Below are 26821 nucleotides of genomic sequence, written 5' to 3'. Positions count from 1 at the left end.
ATATTGCAGAATTGATTTTTATTTAATTTCTAAATTTTCCAACATGCAATACAAATCAAATGCAGTTGCAAGTAATTTGAAATAATCAGTTGGAACCTAGATGCTGTACAATTTTCATCTGTTGATACACGCCCCTGTGGTAATGATGTGGCTTGTTGGAACTCGGTAGGGCTTCCAGATTTTGTTATGATCATCTCCAACAGCAGACGCAGCTCTGTTAAATATTTCCAGCCCAAACACTGGCCATTGGCTCTCCAGGAAACAATAACTCAGACCCACTTAGACACGCTACAACAGATAAATGGAGTGCCACCTAGATTGTAACCGTAGCTCCCAAAGATCCACACATATGCCCTAGCTCAAAAATTGCAGGCTTCTAATATAATATTGGAGGTCTTGGAAAGGGTAATACATAGCCTTAAAACACTTATGCCAGCCCATCCAAAGGTAGATGGTAATAATTTCTGTCAAATCACTGCGAATAATTGCCTTGAGTAATAACGACAGTCTCCCGAATTACCAATAAATCTCTAGAATAAATCGCAGATCCTCTGGCAAAACTCTCTTCAAAAATCAATCAATTCTCCAAGCAAGAATCAGCTCCTCAGACACAGTATACACATTAGAGAAGTTTCGCAAAATTTCATTTCCAATCAATCTGCAGAATACAAACCCTCAGCCAAAACAGAAAAGCGAATAATATTCAAATTGGATAGATTTTCCCAAACACAGTAGGAACAGTAGGGAAATCAATAATTCAAATCTCAGAAATTGACCGACAATACCTCAATTGTGGACTCAAATGCACATCTCATCTTCAAACCCTTTTACCTCAGCAAGGGCATTAAAATCAGAACTTCAGATACACTTTACAGACAACAAAAGCACAGAATCAATCAGATAATCAGATGCTTTTCCATCAAAATGAGTTCATATTTATAATCCCTAATTGACACAAAGTTTCCCAAATGCAACTTCGCTTTAGAAGCTTCACCAACACAACATGACTTCATAACAAATAAATTAATAAGATCAGATAAGATAAGATAAGATAATAGTATTAATGTCGAACAAAAGACCACAGAAGGTCTATGAGACCAAAAGTTTACAATAGGACAACAGACAACAACAGGAGCACCAAACGGTGTCTGAGAGAAACAAACAACAAGAACAAGAAGAGGAAAAGAGAAGAGAAGCATAGAGAAATGCCAAGGCAAAGATTAGGAGCCCTTCGTTGTCGAAAAGAAATCAGTCACAAAAGGATAAGAATGCGGGAGGACATGAGCCTTGATTTGTCTCTATGAGCTCCTGGAGGAGTGTCACTGAAGGAAGAAACTGTTGCGGGGTCTGACAGATTTGGAATGACCGGTAGAACTAGTAGAATTGGACAACCTTTTCACACCTCGTAATGGGGATAAGGGTGAGAAAAAGGCAGTAATGAGCCGATCAGAGGAATGCCAGGAAGGAAGAAGTGATTGTAAAGTACTATTGTGGAGTATGATGGCCTCCTGAAGATAAAGCGTGAGACACCATTGGTCAATGTAACTAAAGAAAGTTGAAAGAGAAAAACAGTCTTGGAATAGAAAATGAAATCTTCCTTTGATCTCATAAAAGATAGGGCAACAAAAAATAAAGTGAGTCTCTATCTCGATCTTCTCTAAAGTACACAGTTGATAGATCCGTTCTCCATTGTCAATATGATGGTTCGTCTGAGCCCAAAGATGGTGAGAACCAGCTTTGAAGGACCCCAGAGAGATACAAAGAGCATGACACCAACGTCGAGATAGGTAACTAGGACGAACAATAACCCCATCACAGATCTCTAGAAACTGTTCAGCATAGAAGGCCATCCTCGGACGTAACCCACAAGGAGGGTTAGTCCAGGTGGTGATAATGTACTACCTGTAGATATCTAGTTTGACACGCTCATTTAACTCCTAACGAGAGGGGAGGAGATGAGCAGGGGTATTCAACAAGAACTGGTAAGGAGGGAGGTAATCAATATCAATCCCGGTCGAGCTCAATAGAGAGGTTGCTTGCGCATACTAGCAATGAGCATGAGAGCTAGTATTAGAGCTCGTAGTTGGAGTTGAGGAGCAGCACACCAAGTATGAGTATCTATCCTATTCTCTAGCTGAATCCACAAAACCATGAAGGTGATGAAGGAACCAAATCACCTCTAATAATTAATTAATAAATATAAGCTCACGCAACAAATAATCTTATTCAATGCAAGTGACGACCGACTGCCAGCGCCACCATTTGGCATTGCCACATAATGGTAACAACCCAAATTAGACTTACTAAAAATAGTAAGTCCATAACTGAGACTCCCAAATCACCCTGTCACCTCACGAGGGTTGCTATAATGAGCCGACTCAATCAATTGTAGGAGATCGAGGGTTGCTATAATGAGCCGACTCAATCAACTATAGGAGATCGCCGAAAATGTGAACATTACACTCCTGCAAATTTCTTTAAGGGAGTTCATGATTTGAACACCTCTAGCTGTGCCCTTCATTATTGTTGCAATTGTGGCTTGAAGGGGATTATCTATATGTTCGGTATTGCATTGGGTAGATAATCCTTGAAGGTGAAATTGAAGTTTTTGTGGCAGCCATTCCTCGCTTAAGGCTGTGATCTGTTTATCAAGGGGCAATGTCTTCCTCAATGGCTGCTTTTGGGCTTTAGAAACTAACTTTGCGATTGCTGGCAACATCCAATACAGCTGGAAGTGTTCGGAGTGGCATGAGAAGTCTAGATCTATTGCAATATTATTGCAAAGCGCCTTGACACATCCAAATTCCTTATTTAATTACTTGTGCATGAGTGTTATTGTAATAATTTGCAAAAATAGCAATTGCAAATCATTAGTTTGATATTGGCATTGTTAATAGTTGTTTACTTCAGCATTCTTATATATTTGAAAATCCAAAAAAACACTTTATATTGCAAAAACAAAAAAACTCCAAAACTTTCATACAATCAAAAGAAACACTTCTTTCAACATTATCAGTGTGAGCCAATAGGGCTCTATGGTGATATCAAAGCAGTTTCCTGCCAGCTTGCAGGGAATTGGGCTTCAACATGAAATAGAGATTCATACCAAGTCTGTATTAAGCCCACAAAGCTCATAATTCTCCACTTGGTGATGAAGAACCTAAGATACAGTTTGGTAGCATAGGTGATAGGGGTGTTGGTGGTTAAGGTGGTACATGCTACAAGGATGCTGGCACTAGTTCTGATATTGACAGGAAGGCTAGCGAGACACTAGGAGACCTTGCATGTGGTCATCACCATGCTGTTGATGTGCTGCAACAACTGTCTGATACCTTGCAGCGAATTGCACTCCCAGAGGCCAGAGTAGGGAGAGAAATACTAGGAGTGATTCTGTTAGCTCACACAGGTCTAGAGCTGATGACAGTTGTAGAGTTGAGGACAAGACTCGAGTTGAAGACAGGATTAGAGTTGATGACAGGACTGGCAAGATTGGACGTAAGATGTTTATGATAGGCTGTAATAGCCTACATTTCTGAGACTTGAGATTAACGTGGCTGTTAGTTAGATTGAGGTTGCATAATTTGTTGATGATGCTGTTGCTCACTATGCTGAGTGGGATGCTCTTCCATAGACCATCAAGTAGAATCTGAATTTCAACAAATTTCTTACATAGAAGTGGGAGCACACTAGAGGTAGGTCTGCACCTCAAAGATAGAGGCCTAGACAGACTGATTTGGGAGAGGCAGCAAACAAGATGACCTTTACCTACTTTAATGGCAGTGGCAAGGTTATAACATGAGCTTTGGTTCATAAGCTCAATACTTATCTAGTATTGCGTCCTATAACTAAGGGCACCATCTGCTTTGGTGTGCTGTATTTGGACATAGTATCTCATGATTGGTGGTACCATGGGCTTGTTGTACTACATCACGATTGGATATTTTCCTATTAGGAGTTTGTCAATAGGCTGGTTGACCAGTTTGATAGAAAGGAACTTGAGGCTTACTTTGAGACAAATTTGTGGCGTGGAGGCCTTTACCAATGAGTTTCAGTGGCTATCCATGATGGTTTATGATATTTTTTAGAGGAGACGAGTCGTGCTTTTCATTGAGGGTTTAGTTGAGCCACACAGAGGGTGGGTTAAGTCCTATTGAAAAAGCAAGGAATCTTGAGTTATCTACACCACAAGGCAAGTTTTCTTCGAAGCCTACTACTCCAACATATGATTGGACAACCCCTAAGAAAGATGATAGAGATGATTCTAAGCATCCCATTGCAACCCCTTTAGATCAAGAAACTTTGAATGATCTAAGTAGTAGACTATGCTTTTATTGTAGAGGGCCCTATGATGAAAAACATGATTGCCTTATGAAGTGTAAGGTTATAAATAAGATGGAGTGGTTCTATGATGATGAGGGCTGTTCTGATTTTTTTTGACAGCGAGTTGATTGTGAGCAAGAGACACATGAGGCTTCAGTGATGGTGATGAGGTGATAGATGATTCTAACTTCAAGGTAGTTTACCTTTCTAGCATGAGAAAGGAAGGTGATTTGAAGATGCATGGACTCTTGGCAAGCCAACGTGTTATTTCTCTCTTTGATTTAGGTGCTACACATAATTTTATTGATTCACGTTTGGTTGCCAAGAGAGGGGTTAAGACACAAGATTTTGAGGGACTTAAGAGTACAAGTGGTTGATAGTTACACCCTTAGTTTTAACAAGATTATTTTTGAGCTGCCCTTGAATCTAAATAATTGTTCTTATAAGGCAGATTTTTATGTGGTTGACATGGGCAGCATCGATGTGGTACTTGGAATGAGCTGGTTGCATACCATTGAGGATAAATATATCGATACTAAAAAGATGGAGATGAGATTTATGAAGGGTGAAAAAACACACATCCTTAAGGCCATTAGGAATAGTAATCTGAAGCTGATTTCTTTTAGGGGTATGCATCATTTAGTACAACATGATGATATAGTTGATTTGGTAGCAGAGTGTAGGATGTTGCCTACATTAGATGTGGGACTGATAAGCCAACCTACCACCTTGATATTCAGCACTTGAGAACTAAACACTCTAAAGTGTTTAGTGACTTACCACCTGGCAGACTACCTGATAGAGAGATTGAGCACATTATTGTGTAATAGGGCACTGAGCCTGTTATGATTACTCCTTACAGACACCCTAAGCGGCTTAAGGATGAGATAAACAAGACTATAAAGGAGATGCTTGCTAAAGGACATATTAGGCCGAGTAAGGCTCCTACTTCATTAGTTGTTTTGGTGGAGAAAGGATGTGATGCTCAAGATGTGCATAGATCATCGGATGCTGAATAGGTTGACTATAAAGAACTGATATCCTATCCCACAGATTGATGAGTTGCATGGTACATGTTACTTCTCCAAGATTGACTTGAGATCAGGGTATCATCAGATCAAAGTTAGAGAGCAGGATGTGGAGAAGACAACTTTTAGGTATTATTGTGGCCTGAGTTTCTAGTCATGCTTTTGGCTTGACTAATGCCCCCGCCTCATTCCAATCTACTATGAACAAAGTCTTCCATAGCTTGTTACGGAGATTTTTTCTAGTGTTTTTTGTTGACATACTTGTTCATAGTAAGACTTGGGATGATCATTTAACACACTTGAATACAATGTTGGACATTCTTGATAGGGCTTCCTTATATGCCTAGGAATCCACATGTGCATTAGGCATGATTGAGTTATTATATCTTGGACACATCATCAGTGCAAAGGGAGTTCCCATGGACCTTGATAAGATGTGTGCTATTGTGGATTGGCCTATACCAGAAAACATGACACAACATAGAGGTTTCATTGGGTGGAGTGCTATCTATTGCAGATTTGTGGTAGGGTTCTCTCAATACGCAGCTCCCCTTATTGATCTAACCTGTAAGGGTGCCCTTGAGTGGACTGCCCAGGCACAGGAGTGCTTTGAGAAGTTGAAGGAGATTATGACATGTTAATTTTCACTGTGATGCCTCAAGTGAGGGCGTTGAAGTGGTTCTTTCTTAGGATTGCCAACCTATTGCATTTGAGAGCAGGAAGCTTAGGGATCTTGAGATATCATTTAATGTATATGATGAGATGTTGACCATTATGCATGCCTTGGCCAAATTTAGGTAATACTTAGTTGGCTACAAATTTTGTATCAAAATAGATCACAATAGCTTGAAGCATTTTCTTGGACAATGAGAGCTTAATGAGAGGCAAGCTTAGTGGGTCAACAAGTTGTAGTCTTATGATTTTGACATCTCTCACATTAAGGGTACTCATAATGTACTAGCTGATGCCCTCTCACAGCAACCACACTTATGTGTGATTATTGAGATAGTTGAGTATTAGAGATACTTGATCATTGCAGAGTATGCCAAAGATTAGTGGGCAACTGGCATTGTTGACGGTAGCATACATGACAACATTTATACCCTTGCAGATGAGTTGATCATTTTCAAGGGGAGAATCTATTTAGTCTCAGGATTAGGTGTCAAACAGATTGTGTATAGGACTTTCATGACTCTTCATTAGCTTAACACCCCGGGTTCATTAAGACCTATAGACAGATTTAGGAGAGGTTCACATAGAAGGGCCTGAAGTTTGATGTGCAATAGTACGTTAGAAAGTGCTCTGTTTGTTAGCAGAACAAATAGGAGCATGCCTATCCAGCAGGGTTGTTACAGTCACTTCCTATTCTTGAGCGGAAGTGGAATTTTTGTCTATGGACTCCATTATGGGCTTGCCGAAAGCCCAAGCTAGAGATTGCATTTATGTATTGGTGGATTGCCTCACCAAATATGCTTGCTTCTTTCCCATCACCACCACTTTTTTAGTTGTACAGATTGTGGAATTGTTTTTTTGGGAGGTGTTCTGACTACATGGTTTACCCCCAAAGTATTGTGAGGACTAAGATAGCCATTTCATTAGTCATTTCTAGCAGGGGATGTTTAGATTATGTGGGACTAAGCTGACTTCAAGTACTAGTTAGCACCTTGACATTGATGGTTAGATTGAGATTGTTTATTAATGGGTGGAGGGCTATCTGCAGAATTATATATCATCTCAACAATGGGCTCGGGTGAAGTGGATATATCTATGTGAGTATTATTATGTCTATTTAGATGTCCCCATTTAGAGCTTTGTACAGGTATGATCCCCCTATTTTCATGGACTTTCTATGCAACGAGAGTAGGGTGCCCAATGCAGGTGATTTGCTACAGGATAGGATATCATGAGGACACTGAGGGACAATATTCAGAGAGTGTAGAATCAACAGAAGCAGTATGTTGATAGGAGGACTGCTTGTTCTTTCTAGGTGGGCGATATGGTCTATTTGATGCTACAACCTTACAAGCAGTCTTCAATTAGGAAGGGTGGAGTTGAGAAGGTCAAGCCCTATTATTATGGTCCCTTTTGCATGGTGAGATGCGTGGGTGAGGTAGCTTATGAGTTAGATGTGCCAATGAACAACAAATTCATAATGTGTTTCATGTATCACACCTCAAGAAGGCTTTGGGCAGACATGTTATCCCATTTTCTACTTTATCCCCATTGGATGATGAGGGGAGGCTTGAGTTGATCCTTGATGCTATTCTAGATACCAGGAATATGCATTTGCGTTGATGGATCATTAGAGAGTTTATAGTAAAGTGGCAGGGTCTTCCAGATGAGGATGCCACTTAGGAGCCTGAGGATATACTTCAGCACCCCAGACTGCGCTAGCTTGGGGAGAAGAAATCTTGGGGAGAGAGGATTGTACTGTCCCCATTTTAGCAAGTTCCTCTAATGGGCGAGGTTAGTTCATCGTTGGGACCCTCGTGAGCTGACAATTAGATTTGAGGGTCTTTGTTGAGTAACTTGCTATTTATAGTAAGTCAATTCTAGGCGGTGACTATTTTTATCATTGCAGTTTAGGCACTATGTGATTGGCATCTTTAGTGATTGATTGGGTTATTTAATGGAGCTTCATATTTTAAGTTATTTATTAAGCGTTTCTTAATAAATAACTTTAGCATTATAGTGTTATAACTTGACGGTGTGTCCTTGAAGGCTTTTAAGTGAAAATTGTGAAGAAGCTATTGGGTGATTTGGTGTAATTGAGAAGCGAAGTCTCAATTTTGGCTATAAAAATGCACTCGATGAGGAAATCGATTCATATCTTGACATTTGCTTTTATCCATTTTTGGAGATCTGCAAAGGTTTCATCATGGGTTTTGTGAGGACTGATTCCTCCTTGTTTGCACTTTGAGCCATTGGAAGACATGGTAAATTGTGCTCTGATTTAGTGAGATTAGTTCTGCAATTGTGTTTGATAATGGTGCTATTGTATACACAATTATCCTTCAATCTACTGCAGATCTCTTCAAGGGAGTTCATGAATTGAGCTCCACTAGTTCTGCCCCTCATTACTGTAGCAACTGTGGCTAGAAGGTGACTGGAGATAGCTGCAAGTGGGCATTTCTTTCTGCACGTTTGGTATTGCATGGGCGGCTAATCCCTGAAGGTGACATTGAAGTTTTTTGTGGTAGCCATTCCTTGCTTAAGGTTATGATCTGTTTATCTACAGCAGTGTCTTCCTTAAGGGCCGCATTTGGGCTGTAAAAACTAACATTGCAACTGCGGGCAACATCCCATATAGCTGGAAGTGTTTGGAGTGGCGTGGGAAGTCTAGGTCTGCTGCAATTTTATTACCAAGTGCCAAGACACATCCAGGTTTCTTATATAATTACTTGTGCATGAGTATTGTTGTAATAATTTGCAAACATTGCAATTGCGAATCATTAGTTTGACACTGGTGTTGTTAGTAGTTGTTTGCTTCAGCATTCTTATATATTTGAAAAAAAAAATATCATCTATCGCGAAAACTAAAAAATTACAACTTTCGAAAAAATGAACAAAAAAAAAACATCTTTCAGCATTACTAGTGCGAGCCAGCAAGGTTCTTGCAGTCACCTATCCCAGTAGTACTCAAGCTCAAGCGTGCTTAAGTATGGGGTTTCCTCTATGGAGTAGACTCCATAATTGCAATCAAACAAAGGGAAATTCCATGGTCACAAGCAAGAAAAGAGGGCTTAACCATAAAACAAACTGTAGAATTAAGCGTGCTTCAGCTGAAGTAGTGCTAGGATGGTTCACTTTTTGGGAAGTTCCAGTGCTTCAGCTCTGTGAAGATCACCTACATGCAATGAGTGCTAAGTGTTCCATTCATTCTAATGAAAGATGAGTTCTTGTGAACCACTACTTGTGAACCATGGGCCAATGAGGCTTGACTCAAAACTTACACAGTTGAATTGTGATAGCAATATAACAATTTGAATTGTTGTGGAAAAAATATCTCCTACTTAACTTTTATAATTCTATAAAATTATTGACCAAATTAAAAAAACAAAATTGCATTATTACATTTTTCGTATCATTATATTTTTGTTCTATATTCATTCTTATCACAGTTCTTAAAAAAGTGTAGATTTTTTGTAAACACTTTAGATACCATAATAATCTTATTTCTAATTTATTATTATACTACTATTTTACTATATTATATTTCTAAGTTTGTTTTTTCTGATAGGTAATGGGCCGAAGCCTATAGTATTTATAATTTTATTATTATTTGTTGATATTAATTGTTATCATGTGTTATGCTCAAGTAGACTTGAACCCAAGACCTCCCAGATAAGAGGCTCACAATTTACTGTTATGTTGTAGGCTCTTGCCTACAGTATATTTCTATTTTATTATATAAGATGATGTAGATTTTTTTTAATATTTATATACAGTATATAGTTATTAAGGATATTAATGTATTAATAAAAATAATAAAAAATTGAAAATGTGATAATATTTTTTTCTTCCCATGCATTTGAGTGTAACAAATAAGTCAAATTAAATGCTTCTAGTTTTTATATACAGATATTTTGCATTCATATGTGAGAATACAATAGGTGCTTAACATAAGGATATATCAATATGTTAATTTAAATTTATTAAATAGGTACTTAATAAAGGTAGTTATCAGGTGGTTTGGGTAGTTCCTAAGGTAATCTGATATTATTCTTTCCCAGAATAATATCAGACCCAGTGTTCTAAGGATACACCCACAAGATAACTGAAAAACAAATTGCAACAGATTCTTGTTTAGGTTTCTTATAATGTTTAGGTATCTTTTATTTCTAGTTGATGTTGATATCTAACTTATTTTGCTTCTTTTGCAGCGTGTTACAGAGTCTCCAAACCGGGTGAAAACTAGTGATCGAATGTGGGCTAGGCTACTCTCTTCCACTAATCAGCCTAGTTTTATGAACTACAATGAAGTGATGGAAGCCAAAAGGAAGAAAGAAACAATCAACTTGATGGAACAAGTTGATAGCCATTCAAATGGACCTGTTGGCATGGAACTAGAGGAAAATGAAAGTAGGGACAAAAAGGAAGCTAAATGAATATTTCTGCTATTGCTTGTGGGCAAATTGAGAAGATTTTTCCAGCAGATTTTGGGTGAAACTTGAGGCCTTGAAGATGTGTGCATTTGATTTTCTTATATAGGGCATTCTTATATATAGTAGTTGGTTTCCATGGCCAAGTAGTCCAGATTAAGATTTCAACTTTTGTTCAAGCCCTCGATGGTTATGTACTATTTTCTGCTGTATATAAGCCTTGAATCTACAAGCCTTATTTGGTCAGCTGGACCTAGTTGAGTTGGTTTCTACATGTATTATGCAACTGGAGCAGACCTAGAACTGGAAAGTACTGTATTCATCACCGTTTATATGAAAAGATAGCCTCATTTGATATAAAATTTCACTTCAACAGCTATCATTACTCTCGTCTCTGAGATTTTACGACTACTTAAAACGTTTGAAGATGCATATATTCATGTTGAACTCGATGGAATGATTCTTGGGTATAATTGACACATAAAAAGCTAAATACTAGTAACTTGTCGGTGTATATCTATCTTTGACAATTTGAATATGAGCACGTTCTGATATGCATCAGATTCTTCTTGCCCATGCTGAATTGAGTATAATAACTACAACACTTGTCCTGTAGGTCAATTATGGGTAATCCAGCATTGTCATGGCTTAATATTTTTACAGTGATGTGGACTATCCAGATTCTAAATAGAATGGTGATCCAACATTATAAATCTATTTTCTGTAATAGTATAGTAAGAATGACTGCACCTATATTTCAACCCTGGTTTCGAACTTATGCTATTGAAATAAAAAATGGATCATCTGGTAGTGATTTCTGTATAAAACTGCATGTGCAATTAAGTCTGTTTTGAGTTGCACTTTGTGTTTTATCAAAAAGGACCAAAGCCTCTGACTTCAGGAGACACTCGGGATTTCTTGTCTTTTACATTGCTCTATGGTATATCAAGCAACGAGGGCTAATAGATATGCAGATTTATAATTAAGATTTTCTTGACTTTTGGATGCATTACAAGAGAGAATGCTTCATATTACGGATACAAAATAGAAAGTACACAGTAACAACAACGCTAGTTAGTTGATTTCTAAATTGTCACACGATAACATGTATAAATAAGAAAGCTGCTATTCCGCATAATGAAAGTCCCTTTTAAGTTGTGCTATTGCATAGCAACTTGTGCACCTATGAATGCTTTGACAATTGGTTTTTATATGCTAAGGTGCTACTTGTGCACCTGATTTTACATGCACCATAAGGTATTGTAGGGTTTCGCTTCAATTTCTAAAGGTGCTAATTCTTTTGAGACAAGGTTATATTTTGTCATAGCATTTTCTTTTGTTTCGGATGTTCTAGTTTTGTTTTGTCTCCTTTCGAGATTGTTACAGCGAAGGAAGGCTTTTACCCAAAGTAATGAGAATTGGAATTGGCAAGGCCGAATCCAATCGTGAATCGGCCAATTTAAAGAACCTTTGAAATTTAGAGATTTTAACAATTTAAAACTTATTTCATGCCCATTTTATTGAATTTAACTTAAACACACTACAACATCATCAAATAGAAGCTATCATACATAAACATGGAACATAAATGATAAATCCATCACATACTTAACTACGTCACGTAAAATGTAAAATGTAGCTGAATTAAATAGAAATCATAGGATCACAAGTCAAATCATAGAATGTACGTAAGATGAAGATCCATAAGACATCAAATCATAGATGTATGTGATTAAATAGAAATCATAGGATCACAAGTCAAATCATAGAATGTACGTAAGATGAAGATCCATAAGACATCAAATCATAAATGTATGTGAGATGAAGATCCACAAAATGTATGTCTATAAGTATCTGTAAACAAAATGAAAAAAACAAGGCTCTAGCGCAAGTCTCATCATCATCCTCGAGCTCGACCACAACTTCAACCTTTGAGTATTCTATTTGCCTTCTACAAAGGCGTCTAATGTAGGTCCTAGAGAACTGCTGAGCCATAGCCCTTGCATGTAAGATGGGCTTATGAACAATATCACTAAGGCCTGTGTCTGTGCGTGCACGTGTGCGCATCTGCCAGTGCTTGAACGTAATCTAGCCGCCTTTGTCATGGCCACAACCTCAACCTCTCTATCTACCTAGTCAACCCACTCATGGTCTACCTCAGTGAAGACTAAATCCGCTTAGCATAATCGTAGTGATTGAGTTCAATGGAGAAGTAAGGGAACTCGTGCAAATAGATGAGAAACTTAGTGGGTAAGTGACTAGGATGGGTTGAGATCCACAGCCTTAGTGAGCCATTTTGATTCCAGATCAATCTCCTTTAGAATGATCGGAGAGGAGCTAGTGCCCAAAATCTGTCCAATCCTAAGAGGAAGGTTGTAATGAACAAAGACAAGATCATTCAACCTATGCACATAAAACCTATTTCTTCTCTTCGCATGGATATGCTCAAACAAGGACCAATTGTGCCCACATCCAAAAGCACTGCTTGGTTGACTCAGGATATAGATGACAATTTTTTGAAGTTTTGGGATTGTGGATCCAAACATTTGCCACCATCTATCTGAAATAATGGAAAACAAAAACAATTAGTCTCATTTCCAATTTTAAAATTACAAAAATAAAAAATTAAATGCACAACTTAGATGCCATAAACGTAAGATTCAAGAATATATTATTTTTACTTGGCTGTATTGTTGTTTGAGTATCTATGGCCAACTTGCTAGAAAAAATTGGCCCTTCTTTATTATTGAATTTGTCTAGCTCAATGGTTGCAGTTGCGTTATCCTCATCACTACTCAACCTCTGGATCACTGTAGATAGACCGCTGAGAACTTCCTCACCCGCCTTGAAGTCAGGACAGAAGTGAAATACTGGATTTAGATAATAAGCTACTGCATGGATGGGTTGGTGGAGCTGATTCTACCATCTTCTACCAATGATCTCCCAAATAGAGGCATACTTTTCCTATACTCTTGCATACTGGGCTCTAATGCTTCCTTGGCCCTATCCATTCCCTCATATATGTAGCCTATAGAGGGCTTCTCCCGATCAGCAATTCGTAGGAGAGATACGAGGGGCTCAGTGACTTGCATATAATGTAATTTTTTTTTTGAGTCAAACCTTAAATATAAAACTAAAAAGTAAAATTAAATCATTAAACAATTAAATAATAAATACTAAATGTTAAATTGTGAGAAATTTACCTCAAGGATTTCTTTAGCTGGTTTTCAAAAACCATCCTCATCAAAGATGCAATTCACCACATCTACCCTTGCACCACATCTACCCTTGTGGTTGTAGCATAGAAAGATGTAGTCCACTCCCGTCCAATAAACATGCTCCTCAATTTTCCTGTGATGTCAATAAGGATTGCATTGTGATGAAATTCGAGGCAAACATCATGATGCCAGGACAAGCTCACTCCCTGCCTCCATTGTAGTCCCTCATTGTGCTAAGGACGAATGCATGATTATAGATAAACTTGCATATATATTTTTGGCCCTTTTTACGCATGATTTGACCCATTCAAGCTTGCCAATTTTCACTAACACGAGGTCAAGGCAATGTGCCACACAAGGAGACCAAAATATGGTGGGGTGCCTTTTCATCAAAAGTTTACCTACAACAATTTTAAATTACTTAGAAATTTAAACATGCTAGGAAACTTATAATTAGAAAAATTTCAAAATTCAAATAAATTTATTTGCAAAACTTGAAATATTAAGTTTACTTGCATAACTTGCTGCATTATCCATCACCACATGCACCACATTTTCCTCTCCCACCCTTGCTATGACTTCTTCAATAACTTCACATAAGTATGTGGCATTTTTGAAATGAGCAGAAACATCAATGGATTTGAGAAACATGGTATATCCTACAAAACAATGAATTATCATGGATCACCAACAAATAAAAATTTAAATTATTCAATCACAATTTACAATTTACAATGCATGTAGGAAAGTATAATGATCAATCACCTCCAGATGAAACAAGAAAATTGAGGAGTGTTCTAATCCTCCAATCTGTTCAAGCATCAGTCATAATGGTGCAACCCTTTTTAGTTCACTCTTTTCAGTGATCTTCAAGCTCAACCTTCATATCCTCTACCATTCCATCTAAGAGGTATCCATTCAACTCAATCTCAGTTGGAGCTTTAAACCCCATACCACAAATAACAACCACATCTATTATGTTTTGCCAAGAAAGAGCCCTTTTACAAATAGATTATGAGTAGAAATTTAGATGACAAATCATTATGTAATCTTGTAAAGTGAATCTATGATTCATTAATGAATCATTAAACAAGTAGATATAATTAAAATTTTACTTTAACCTTAAAGAAAAATAAATAAAAAAACACCAATTACCTGGCTGCAATAAATGAGATGTTGTAAGAGTACCAAAATTTTCAAATTTCTTTTTTGCAGCATTATGAATCTTCTTGTTCAAATCCATGCCTTCGAGTGTGGGTTGTGAGCCAAGAGTAGTGTGGGGCATAAAATAACTATCCAATATGTTCTTCCACACTCTAGGCTGCGGTAAGTTGGACTCAATCTCAATATAAGATCAACTAGCACTAGCATCAACACTAGCACAAGCACTAGCACTAGGATGAAAAAGAGGCATGGAAGAATCCTCTCTAACACAACCTATGAATGCGGATGCAAATGCGACTACAGGGGCATGAGAGCCAATAGCCCTTAACCCTTCAAGTTGCATTTTCTTATTCAATTTCTCTTGTTTATATTTTTCTAATGTCACTAAACAAGTGCATTTTGCTCCAACATTTTGTTTAGTGCAAATTGTAATATCATGTCCAGGTATAATAGCACTGTGGTATTTGAATCTATAAATGCCACTATAATTTATATCTTTACAAAACATACACTTCATTTGAAATTTTGTTCTTCTAGGAAAGTCTTCAGTATTTTCCAGCATTCATCTTTCTTACCCATTGTGGAAAATGAAAGTTAAGGTTGCTACAATAAGAAAATTCAAGTAAAATTTTAAAGTTCTGAACTAATAAACAAAACAACAAAGCCTACTTTGCAATATAGTAAGACTAAAAAATTTAAGATTTGCAAATGAAAAATAAAAAAATTTAACAAAAAATAAATAATACACTAACATGCAAAAACATAATCAACAATTACCTCTTCCACATGAGTTGAGGAGTGTTGTTATTGACTCCTTAATGCTCCCAATGCAATCTTATGGCCACTCGAAATGGATTTTTGACCTCTTTGGTGTTCTTCCTTTTTGCTAGTTGCAAACTTGTGATTTTTATTTTCTCTTATTCTCTCTCACTTTTCCTCTCTTCTATTCATGTTAAACAATTAGAAGGCCCTTTAGCGTTAAAATAGAGAGAAAAGGCAAAAACAAACATTAAGAAAAGATGTGTTTTTATTAAAATTTTACTTAACTTTTTGCCTATTCACGTGACCGATTTTTCACGATTCACAAAGGTGATTTTGACAATTTTTTGCATGAATCAAATGAATTGCCGATTCATGCGATGAAATCACTAGCCTAATTCACTTGTTCAAAAAAATCGAGAACCATGAATCGAATCACCAAACCGACGATTCAATCAGTTTCATGGCGATTCTTGTCACTATGGTTTTACCTTTCCACAAGAATTCAATATCATAAAGGAAAGCTAGTTTTGGTATTAGCTGTTGATTCCTAATCAAATTAATAATTCATGCAATATTTTAGATATCATAATGGTAGGAATATATATTGGTGAAGTTTCCAGCTTTGAAAATGATGTGACTTGCCTTTTGTTTATATATCATCATATGCATATTTTAATTCATTGTTGTAGCTTGTAATAGCATTTTTTTAAACTTCTATGTTTTCTAAGAGCAGTCTGATGAGATTATATATGCCACAAGGTACATGTTTCTCCATGAGACATGCTTCATCATTAATCAAACACTTAACAAAGTGTTATTTATAGCATACAATTTAATCAATTTGATAATCAATATATTAACTATTAAATATCTAAATCACACACACATGCGTGCGCATGCGCGTGCGTGCACACACACACACACACACACGCACACTCTCTCTCTCTCTCTCTCACACACACACAAACACACACACACACACACACTCTCTCTCTCTCTCTCTCTCTCTCACTCACACACACACACACACTCTCTCTCTCTCTCTCTCTCACACTCACACACACACACACACACACACACACACATAGAGACATATACACACAGACACAAACATGCCTATTTGTTTTTATGATCAATTCAATCTGATTGAAACTATAATATGAACACCTTCCAAGAAAGCAAATTTTTGTTGAGATATATTTGGAGCCATTAATTCAATATACAAAGGATCCACATGGTAGCATCTCATATCATATAAATATTTTCAATCTAACAACTTTATATTTTGTGCCATTGGTTGAAGCAATATGATGTGATGTCAAGGGTGGGTCACAATGATACTTGTGAAGCTGAAACCAAAAATGGTAATAGATGTCACAAATGCTACATGTCATTATTATGCGAAGTTTTGAAGTTGTGAACTTAATAAGTTTTGGGGATTGTGTTGTTGGATAAAAGGCACTGAGTTATCAGAAGTAAGTTCTTTAAAAAAAAAAAACCAAATGAATAAACGGGGGAATTTAAATAAATTTCATGAGATCAAGTGGTCTAAGGGGCCAAGATAAATAGTATTAACATATTTTGAAATTGCTTTCAATGTCTATGCTTTTATTATGAATCTAGGCCAAAAAGCTTGTTGTTTTGCAAACCCTTGCCTCATTCAATAGTTTATTTAGTCTTTCCACCTTCTATTTGTTTTCGAATTGATCACAACTATTATCATATGTTGCACTTTGTATGATGAGGTGTCATTTGGTTTCAACCACCCCTTTGCCACAAGAGATGCAAGTTCTTTCTTCCCACTCTTTCTTGGGGATTGTACATGTACCCATTCACATTCAAGATGATAAGAACCAATCCTCTACTGTGAAAATTTTGGCCTTTCTTTTCAATAGAGACTAGGAAAAGATGGAATTGTTGATCATTTCCTTAGCCCAATGATATGTTCAACATATAAATGTTGTTTTAGATTAAGGTAAAAATAGGTTTTGAAGGGGCCCCGAAACCTTTTACATAAAGGAAAAAGATAAACCATGAAGCAATACCAAGTTTTACTAGGACCTAAAACCAACTGAAAAACCAAAACCAAGTTTTATAGGCACCTAAAACCAAAAGATAAGACTAGAAAAAGCAACCAGATTTTCACTAGGACCCGGAACCTAGAGACTAAACAAATTGGCAAGCAAAAGATAAAAACTAGAAAAACTGCCCAAACCAGCAACCAGCACACTAGTACAACCAGCACACCTGCTCAGCAACCAACACCTCTCCAAAAAAGCTAGTCACAACAAGGGAATTTATGATTTTCCTTTTAATTTAGTGCCTCCCTTGTGCGACCGGAGGTTCATATCTAGAAGGGGAGCTAAAGGCTTAGTTTTCTTTCTTTTTACTGCAATCCAACCGTCCTCCACCTTCACAGCCTTAGCAACCCAAACCCCAAAAGAAATATAACAGTGGAACCCATGGGAAGCAAAAGCCACAACAATCTCCCTAGGAGAGCTAGAAGATGACTGGCCCCCAGGAAGAGCATCCGATACAAGGGTAGGGGTGAGAGAGGGAATAGGGTCCAAACTTGAAGTCTGGACATCCTTCTCTACCACAAGCACCGAATGATTGCCAAAAGCATCATTAGGGGGAGAATCACCCACAAGTTCTAGGGGTGCAACTAGGGACTTTTTCATCATATAGTGCTCAGAAGAGGCCCCTGACCACTAAGAAGGTGGTCACCTTGAATTGGACTTCCCAACAACACAACGAGCAACAATGTGACCTGTCATGTGACATTTTGTGCAACGAAAAGGGATACCTTCAAAATCCAACGTTTGAGTCCAGGAACCCCTCGAGGATTCCAAGTAAATCTCCACAGGAAGGCCCTTAGAAACATCCAACTCTACAAGAATTCGTGCACACGTCGAATGGAAAATATCCAAAGTGTCAGAATCCACATATAAAGAATCACCAATAGCATTCCCAATAGTTTAAAAAATAGAATCTTGCCAAAGATGCATCGGGAGATTTAGAAGCTGAACCTAGATAGGGAACTTGTTAAAGGATTCAGTAAGTGGATCAAAATCCATATGCCACAGTTTAGCCATAAGTGGATATTTGCCCTGCTATGAAAAATTGTTATCACACATAATAGTCTTCCTGTCTTTAGCACTTTCAAACTTAGCTATAAAGAATCGTTTTGCATTCAGAAAGATGTGGACATTATTGTCTATAATTGGTTCCCAATGCTTGAAGATCTAGGCGTGAAGATCGACAAGAGAGGGCCAAAAACCTCGAAAGAAAAAAATAGCAACAAAAGAGGAGAGCTCTTCTGCCGTATGGAAGATATCTTCAACTGTTTCTGGGTCTAAAGAAACCCTAATAGGGTTTAAGACACTTATAGGGGAAACATCACGGGGACAAGAAGGCCCAAAAGAACCGACATGAGGGATATCACCATGTAAACCAACTTCAAAGGCAGCCACGTCTGCAAAAGTCCTACCCCTAGAACTAGGAGACCTTGCAAAAATAGGATGTGCACCCAGTGGAAAAGGGGCGAAAGGAGAAGAATGGGTGCCAAAAGTGGGTGAGCAGACCCTACCCCCCCATAAATGGATGTTGCAAATGAGGAGTCGATAGTAGCAATGGCTGAAGCTCTCCCACCACCGCTAGCAATCTTACATGCAACATCCCCATCATCTGCAGGACGATAGGTGGGATACACATTTTCAAATGCAAGAGCAACAGGAGCAGGAGCGAGAGATATGGTCTAAATTTATTAACCCTTAACATATAAATGTTGTTAGTTTGACAACCAGTGGCACAAAACTATAAAGTTGTCAAACTAACAATATTTCTTTATAGTGTTGTGCCACTAGTTGAAAAATTGACGTTAGCATTTCAAGTTGGCATGCAATAGAGATAAATGATAGTGCTTCCTAATGAAATGTGGTGACATTGTGCTTTTTGGTAAAGTTAACAAATTTGTTGCTTCTTTTTGCAATGTTTCTATTTGGAATTGTTTTGAGGTAGAACATTCTTGGATTTCTTTTGAGTTGCTACATTTCAAAGCTTTTAGTTTGATATTTTTCTTTTCAATTAAAAAGCATAGTTTTGAAAAAAAAATAAAAATGTCAATAATACATACAACATATTATAGAGGTCTAAGAGGCTAGATTCATTACAAAAAAATAAAGGTGTACAATGTAATGTCCTCTATCAAGTTCTATGGGATTTTAGACTTAATTCATGCATTTCAATTAGATACTTCTTTCTATGTAATGCATATCCATGTCCTTATCTTATTTGAACAATCATGTTTGATTGTTATAAAGTCTAATCTACAAATGATGTTTCAATTGTTCTAAGAGTTTGTATTATTACAACTATCTTCTGTAATCATATGCATGCATCCTTTGATCCTAAGCAATGTTGAACTCATTTTACTTGTAACTATTATATTTTTAATGTTTTGAATTCAAAATATCTAGTTCTTTATTCTGATTTGAATATCTTATTTATAAGAAATGTCAAATGATGCCCCTTCCTAAGGTTTGGTGTGTTTGTAGCAATACATAAACAACTTTTCTTCAGCTAGTAAAATATAACTTATTTTAATATGAGATTCTAAGACTAGGTTCTAAATAAAAAATACGCTTTAAACTCTAATTTTGTATGAATATATGTTTTCACTTAGTCCTCTTGTTGGACTTTATTGACCACATTGGCATGATCAACTGATGAAATAGAGATGACTAAGTTGTACCATCACAAGGACTCAAGTATTGAGTAAGTATCATAGGGTTCTCACTGATTGGCAATTGGTTAACAAGAACACTGAAGTATTGCAAGGGAATGCAACCACTGGTAGACTGGCATACTAGTCATGTTAGAAGTAAAGATACATCCAAGCTTATGATACACAGACAAGCGTGGATGGTAAATAGTCACAGTCGAGTCACCAATGATGTGACAAAACCAAGAGAAGGTTTGATGGCGAAGTGACATGCACACAAAGAGAAAAAACATAAGTGATAGAAGAAATCAAGGATACAAGTTTCGATGTAGACTTACAGGCAGATAGACATGCCCATGTGAATAGGAACCTAAGTATAAAAAATCATAGGTATTTTGTGACTATGCTTGTGTATTTCAAAATTCAAATAGATGTTTATAATAGATGATTTAAACAAGATAATTTTAGGATTTCGACCCATGGATTATAAGTGGAATTAAGGACACTCAGACTTCATTTTGAAGCATGTTTTTGGAGTTGTTGGTGTGTTGATCAAAGCACTGTGGAAGGTAAACAAGAAAAGAGAGAACAATGAGTAACAACAAACTAGTGCTCAAACACTTGAAAGAGAAAGTGAATAGAGATTGTTTACTGAGCTAAGTAAGAGCAACGAAAGGAGATCAGAGTATCTTTGTGGAGTATCATAGTGGATTTACAAGGAAATTTGTTCCACGTCTTTAGAGCTAATCTTTAGTTTGATTTCTTACCATTACAACTATTCTAAGCCTTTAACAAGACATACTTGAAATAAGTCTTTAAAATCCTCTAAGAAGGTATCTCTCAGAAAGGGATCAAAATCCTCTAACAAGGTAGCCTTAAAAAAATGTTGTAATCATAAAAAATTATGCTCATTCCTAACCGGATGAGTTATCAAAAGGAACACAAGGAAAATATGTAAGCCTTTAATAGGCAACCTTTTACTTACAAGGAAAGGCTAGCAGGTATATTACTCCTACCATGGTTTTCCCCCTCAAACAAGGGGTTTCCATGTAAAAATATGTGTCATTGATGTATGATATTCTATGTGATCTTGTATGGTTCTATTACATTGCATTTGTTATTGTTTTGATTTTAAAAGAACTAGAATTAAGGTTTGAGAACAAGGTTGTTCTTTTAATCAGTAGAATTATGCATACTGATTCACCCCCCAAGTTGGGACCAACAATTGGTATAAGAGCACAATCTCTAGCATTAACAAGCTTGAAAAATTGAGGGAAGATTGAATGACAACTGTGAAACAAAAGATGCAACTTGATGAAGCTCTTGACACTATTGAGGATTTTAAAGACAAGGTAAGAGAATCCGTAGCTAAAAGAAAGAAATCAGTGATGAAGTTGTGAAAGACAAGCACTAATACAAAAACTTAAAGATAGAAGTGGTTATGAAGAATCAAAAGAAGCAATCTCAAAACATATGTTTGAAAATGAAAAGCTAACTAGAAGGATCAAAATGAAAAAGGAACAAGAACATGCAATGACAAGAATGAACGAATTACAAGATGAGAAAGGAAACACTATCCTTGAAGAGATCAAGTCTATGAAGAACTTAGAATGGTCCATGAAGAAAAACAACATGCAAAGATTTTTTGAAAGCCAAGGAAGAAGAATTGACCATGATGCAAGAAGAACATTGGTACATCAAGAAAAAAAAAAGTCTTACAGGAACACTGTCATGATAAAGTTTAGCGGTTAGAAGTTCTAAATAAAGAAGCCAAGAAACTAGAAAAAAAATTCCTCAATTAGTGGATGAACCAAAGAACACTAAAGACGAAAATGAAAGACTGATGAAGTCTAATGAAAGCACCAAGTTGGAGGAGTAGCTAAAAGATCAAAGAAAGACCACAAGAACTACCAGTCTAGGTTTCAAATAAATCAACATAATAGAGAAATACAAGTCTTTAGGAGAAAAAAGACTCGAATCCCACAGAGAACAACAAGACATCAAAGAGAGATAATTAGGTGAGGGAGATGTAATATTTTCAATAGCTCTCCTTTTACTTCTAGTATTGTGAGCTATGGAATCATGATTAGCATGACAATATTCCCCTAGATGATGGTTCATGAAAGAACAATCACCTTGTTGTTGTAGATGAGAAACATTAGTAGGTTGACTAATGTTAAATTTTTGTTCTGTTGCTTGCTCTTTTGTAATCAATTCTAAGTAAGCCTCTACTTTTTAGAACATACGATATTCATAGGAATAGTTACAAGAAGGGAAAAAAACTTGATCCTGAGCAAGATTATTCTGAGGGACTAAAGCCCTACTTAGGTTTATAATTGTAGTAGGGGTATTGCCAATAGGCCTGTTGTGATTATATGAGACATGACCTTGATTTTAATCTGGAGGCCTATTATGTATGGAACCCTAATACTAAAGTGGGGGGAGACTTATTATTTTGAGGCTGTTGCCTTTGTAGGGTTACCATCTTGTTACTAATCTGTCTTTGTAAGGACCCTCCTCGTATATACTTATCAATATGAACCCTCTGTTAAAACCATTATAGGAGATTGGAAATAGATGTGAAGCAATGCTTATATTGTGAATGTTCTAGTGAAATCTAGAGTAGTTGATATATCCATGTTCTAATACTTAGTGATTCAAGAACTATTTCATCACCTCAATTGTTTAAACATTAATTGTTACTAACAATGATGCGAGGTGTTTTCACTTGATAATGAGGTTGCCAATTTTGTTACCTCGATGATTAAGTGGTATACTTTTAGATAGTTCATTTTACCTTATTAATGATGTTTATGAGGTTTAATTATATGCATGCCTAATGATGATTATTCTAGTATTTTAATTTGAATTAATGAATAAAGTTACATTGATTATGAAAGTTCTAATGATTAAAGGTGTGTAGAAATAAGAAAGGCTTGCTTAAAGGAAAGATTCATGTTTTGATTTGTGAGGCCTCGCCCCGACCCATCGTAGCATAGATGATACATTATTATTTTGATACTCACGACTCGATATGTCAGGACACTATTTGATGCATTGAACATTATTATGTTATTTTATGATGTATGAAGCTTTACTTTCAGATATTTGACTTCGTCATTTAATGCTTTATGAACATGTATGATGATGAAGAAAATGAATGCAGAACTAACACTTTGATTATGCAATTTTAATGGTCAAAAATATGAGTAGGATGAGATAAATAATTGATTATTAGAAAATGGATGTTTTTAATGTACATGATTTTTTTGATACGTAATTTACATATATGCATGTGATTTCTTGATCTACTGATGTGTGCAATGAGTGTGCAGGATAGGTAGTTAGGAAACCTAATGGAAAGACGAAGCTAAAGCCCTTGTTGATTTGTGCTATCTTTGCATTATCTTTCTTTGTAGGTTGCTAATTTGGTCTTACTATTCTCCTAGATTTGTTGGTTCCTATTAAGTCTTTAAGGATTAAAAAAAATTAAATTTAAGTATCCTAGGGGTAAGGGTATGGGTTGGGAGTACTTTCCACCCTCTTAGCCTCTTAGGTTGACTTTTAGGGTTGCTAAAAAACCCTACTTTTGGCTGATTGCAAAAATTGATTGTCTCCTCCATGAGTTGGTGACTCAAACTCCATCTTGAGTTACTTGAAGCCTAGTTGAGTTAGGGATGATACTTAGAGGCATTTTGGAGAAGTTTTGGTTTTTTTTTTGGTTACCCAATCTCTAGTTTTGGAGAAAGGTTGAAGATTGAAGGAAGAAAAGGAAAAGCTCTTCTCAACTTACCATTTTACCATAACTTTTTGTGAAGGTAGGAGTTCTTCACTCTTTTGAATTGTTTCTTCATGTTGTTCATGCTTGAATCATGCATAAGGCATTGTGTTGTTCTTTGTTTTTCTTGCTTGTGTGTTGGGTTTGATTTGGAGGGGATCTTAATTTGTTCTTGATGTTGCTCTTATGCTTGTCTTGATGTTTTGTTATGAGGGGATTTTATGGAAATTGTTTTGGCATTACTCACCCTTGGATAGGGAAGAAGTGGCCATGTACGAGGGAAGGGCCTTAGTTGGACCTCAATGGTGTAGAGTCTCCTCTCATGGTGAGAAGAGGGAAAGAGGGTAGGGTGTATGGGCCCCTACTTGTCATCACATACCTTGTTGATATTGTGAATTCTTGAATATGGAAAGGAATGAAAATCCTTGTGGAAATAGCCTCGAAAGGGCCTTGTAAAAGAATGGAAGTTCTTGAAGTTTTAGCCCCGAAAGGGCTATGTTATGGTATGGTGATTGATGTCTCCCATTGGGAAAATCCACCTACCCCCTAGTCAGGTTCTATGTTTGGACCTATTATGTAAAATCGGGTTGGGGTGCATGCTTGATTTTTTCTTGATGTTGTGATGTTTCACCTCGGGTCAACGCTTGTCTTCCCCTTGTTTTCCCCGAGGCATTGAAGGTATTGGAAGAAAGCACCTGTGAAGGACCTAGAAGAGAATTCAATTGAATTGTAATATTATGTAAAACATATTTAAATTTTGATGTATTGGCAAGGTCATCGGGTTTTCTTACTGGTTCTTTCCCAATGGAGCCTTGAATCAGGTTGATTAATAGAAGAGAAAAGATTGAGTAATGTCTCTTGCTTATGAGGTCTTCTTGCATTTTCATTTATATTTGTGTGTGTATCGAATAAAAGGATGAATCGATGTTACTCTTCATATGGAAATCTTATGTTTTGCAAATGTACTCATGCAAGGTTAATTAGTTTTAAAAAGAAAGGATGATATAAAATGTTGCAGTTTAAAGTCAAAAATATTAAGGAGAAATTTGAGGTTTTGGATGGTAATCCACCTCGATAAATTGGGAATACTAAGTAGCATGATTTTTCTTTTTAGGTGTTCAAACATTATATTTAACTCCTTCATTATAAATCAACAAAAAAGTAATACCCCTTGTCTAATAAATAAATTGGAAATCTCATACTCGGCACAAATGGCCTTTAAAGAAAATGCGTGTACCCAGGCACAAATACATTCTGGAATTTGTATGAGATAGGAATTTTAATGTTCTTGTGAACAGAGAATTAAAAAAAAAAGATTCTTTGATTTCCCTTTTAAGCTAAATTAAATATTAAAAAAAAAGTCATTATCAAAACACACACACACACACACACACACACACATATATATATATATATATATATATATAAAAGAAAAAGAATCCTACACCACCCTTGCAAGTCGAATCACCAACTACCTTTTTAAAACTTAACTCCTCCTAGGCATTTAATTTTTTTGGCATTTGTGTTTGCTTTAGAAAGTCAACCAAACACATTAACTTCGCCCACCCAGGACAAGAAAACCAAGCACATTTATTTGATGGGGGGGCTTTACCCAAACTTTACATTTAACCTCAAGTTTATTGTTTTTTAAAAATATTTGTCCCATCCATCTTGGTGTGTGGAAGGTTGTCACTCAAAGGCTTTAAATATGATGCCTCCTATCATGTTAGAAGCCCTTAATTAAATAGGCATGCCTCCACATTGAGGGAGAGCATTAAACCTCATGTGGTGCAACTTGGCGCATGGAAGGAATGAGGTAGATTGCCAAATCATGGCAAATGGCACAGGATGTCGACTTGGGGTAGTGCGCTCGAGGAAGTGCTCATGAGCTTGGGAAGTGCCCTAGCCACTTGCCAAGTGGCCTAGGTGTCAGGTGAGACAAAGTGTATAGTAGGGATAGGACATAGTTTAGTTTTAGTTAGCGATTAGTATTAAATTATTCATAGTTTCTTTTTTTGTTGTGTTAAAAGTTATTTTAATTAGTATGTTTTAGTATTAGATTAAATATGAGCAAGTTAGATGTTAGTTAGTTTAGGTTAGTAAGGAATTGGAATAAAGTTTTTAAAAGTTTGTTAGTTTATGTTTATGTATTTAATGTTTTACATAAGTATATTATGGAAGGTTGATTCTTATAGTTAAGGGAAAATACATTGTTAGGATAATATTATTAGTAGAAAATTATTTAATCATTAAATTGGGTAGTTAATTTATTTTATTTTCTTGTTATTAATGTATATTAGTTTCTAAGTTATTTTGTTAATATGGTTAAACTTAGTGGAGATCTGTGTCTTTTAAAATCTAGTAAAATTAAGATTTGTTTAATTAAAATGAATTTATTTTAGTATAGATAAAAGAAGTTAGTATGATGTCAAATTAGATGTTAGTATAATTGAATTTGAACGTTGTTAAATATTATTATAATTAGTGGTTGGTTGTTAAGATTTGTTTTGGAAGTAAAAGAAAATAAAAATTAATTAAAGTAAAATAAATTAGAATATGTTAATATGTTATAAAATTTTATGGTTATGATGTTATGTTAGGATATTATTGTTGGATCTCATATGTTAGTTGTTATTAAATTAAAGGAAGTTAGTAATTAAAAGTGGGACGTAGAATTATTTTATTATTTTAAAGAAAATAAATCGGTAATTGTCTAATATTGGTTA

General features: G+C 36.2%; 1 protein-coding gene across 1 annotated transcript in view; it reads left to right on the top strand.

Annotated features, from left to right (window-relative positions):
* Window positions 1-10812, top strand: part of LOC149564236 (ATP-dependent 6-phosphofructokinase 6-like) — a 96596-nt gene extending 85784 nt beyond the window's left edge. Inside the window, exon 14 of the mRNA XM_089827304.1 lies at window positions 10232-10812. Coding sequence (XP_089683430.1) covers window positions 10232-10456 — 225 coding nt within the window. The 3' untranslated portion in view covers window positions 10457-10812. The remainder of the gene's footprint in view (window positions 1-10231) is intronic.
* Window positions 10813-26821: the final 16009 nt, after the last annotated feature.

This window comes from Cupressus sempervirens, chromosome 4 (genome assembly GCF_028749045.1).
Source record: "Cupressus sempervirens isolate cs-2001-9-10 chromosome 4, ASM2874904v1, whole genome shotgun sequence".
NCBI classification, from domain to species: domain Eukaryota; kingdom Viridiplantae; phylum Streptophyta; class Pinopsida; order Cupressales; family Cupressaceae; genus Cupressus; species Cupressus sempervirens.
The sequence above is the reverse complement of the archived record's forward strand: the minus strand, read 5'-3'. Positions and strand labels throughout refer to the sequence as shown.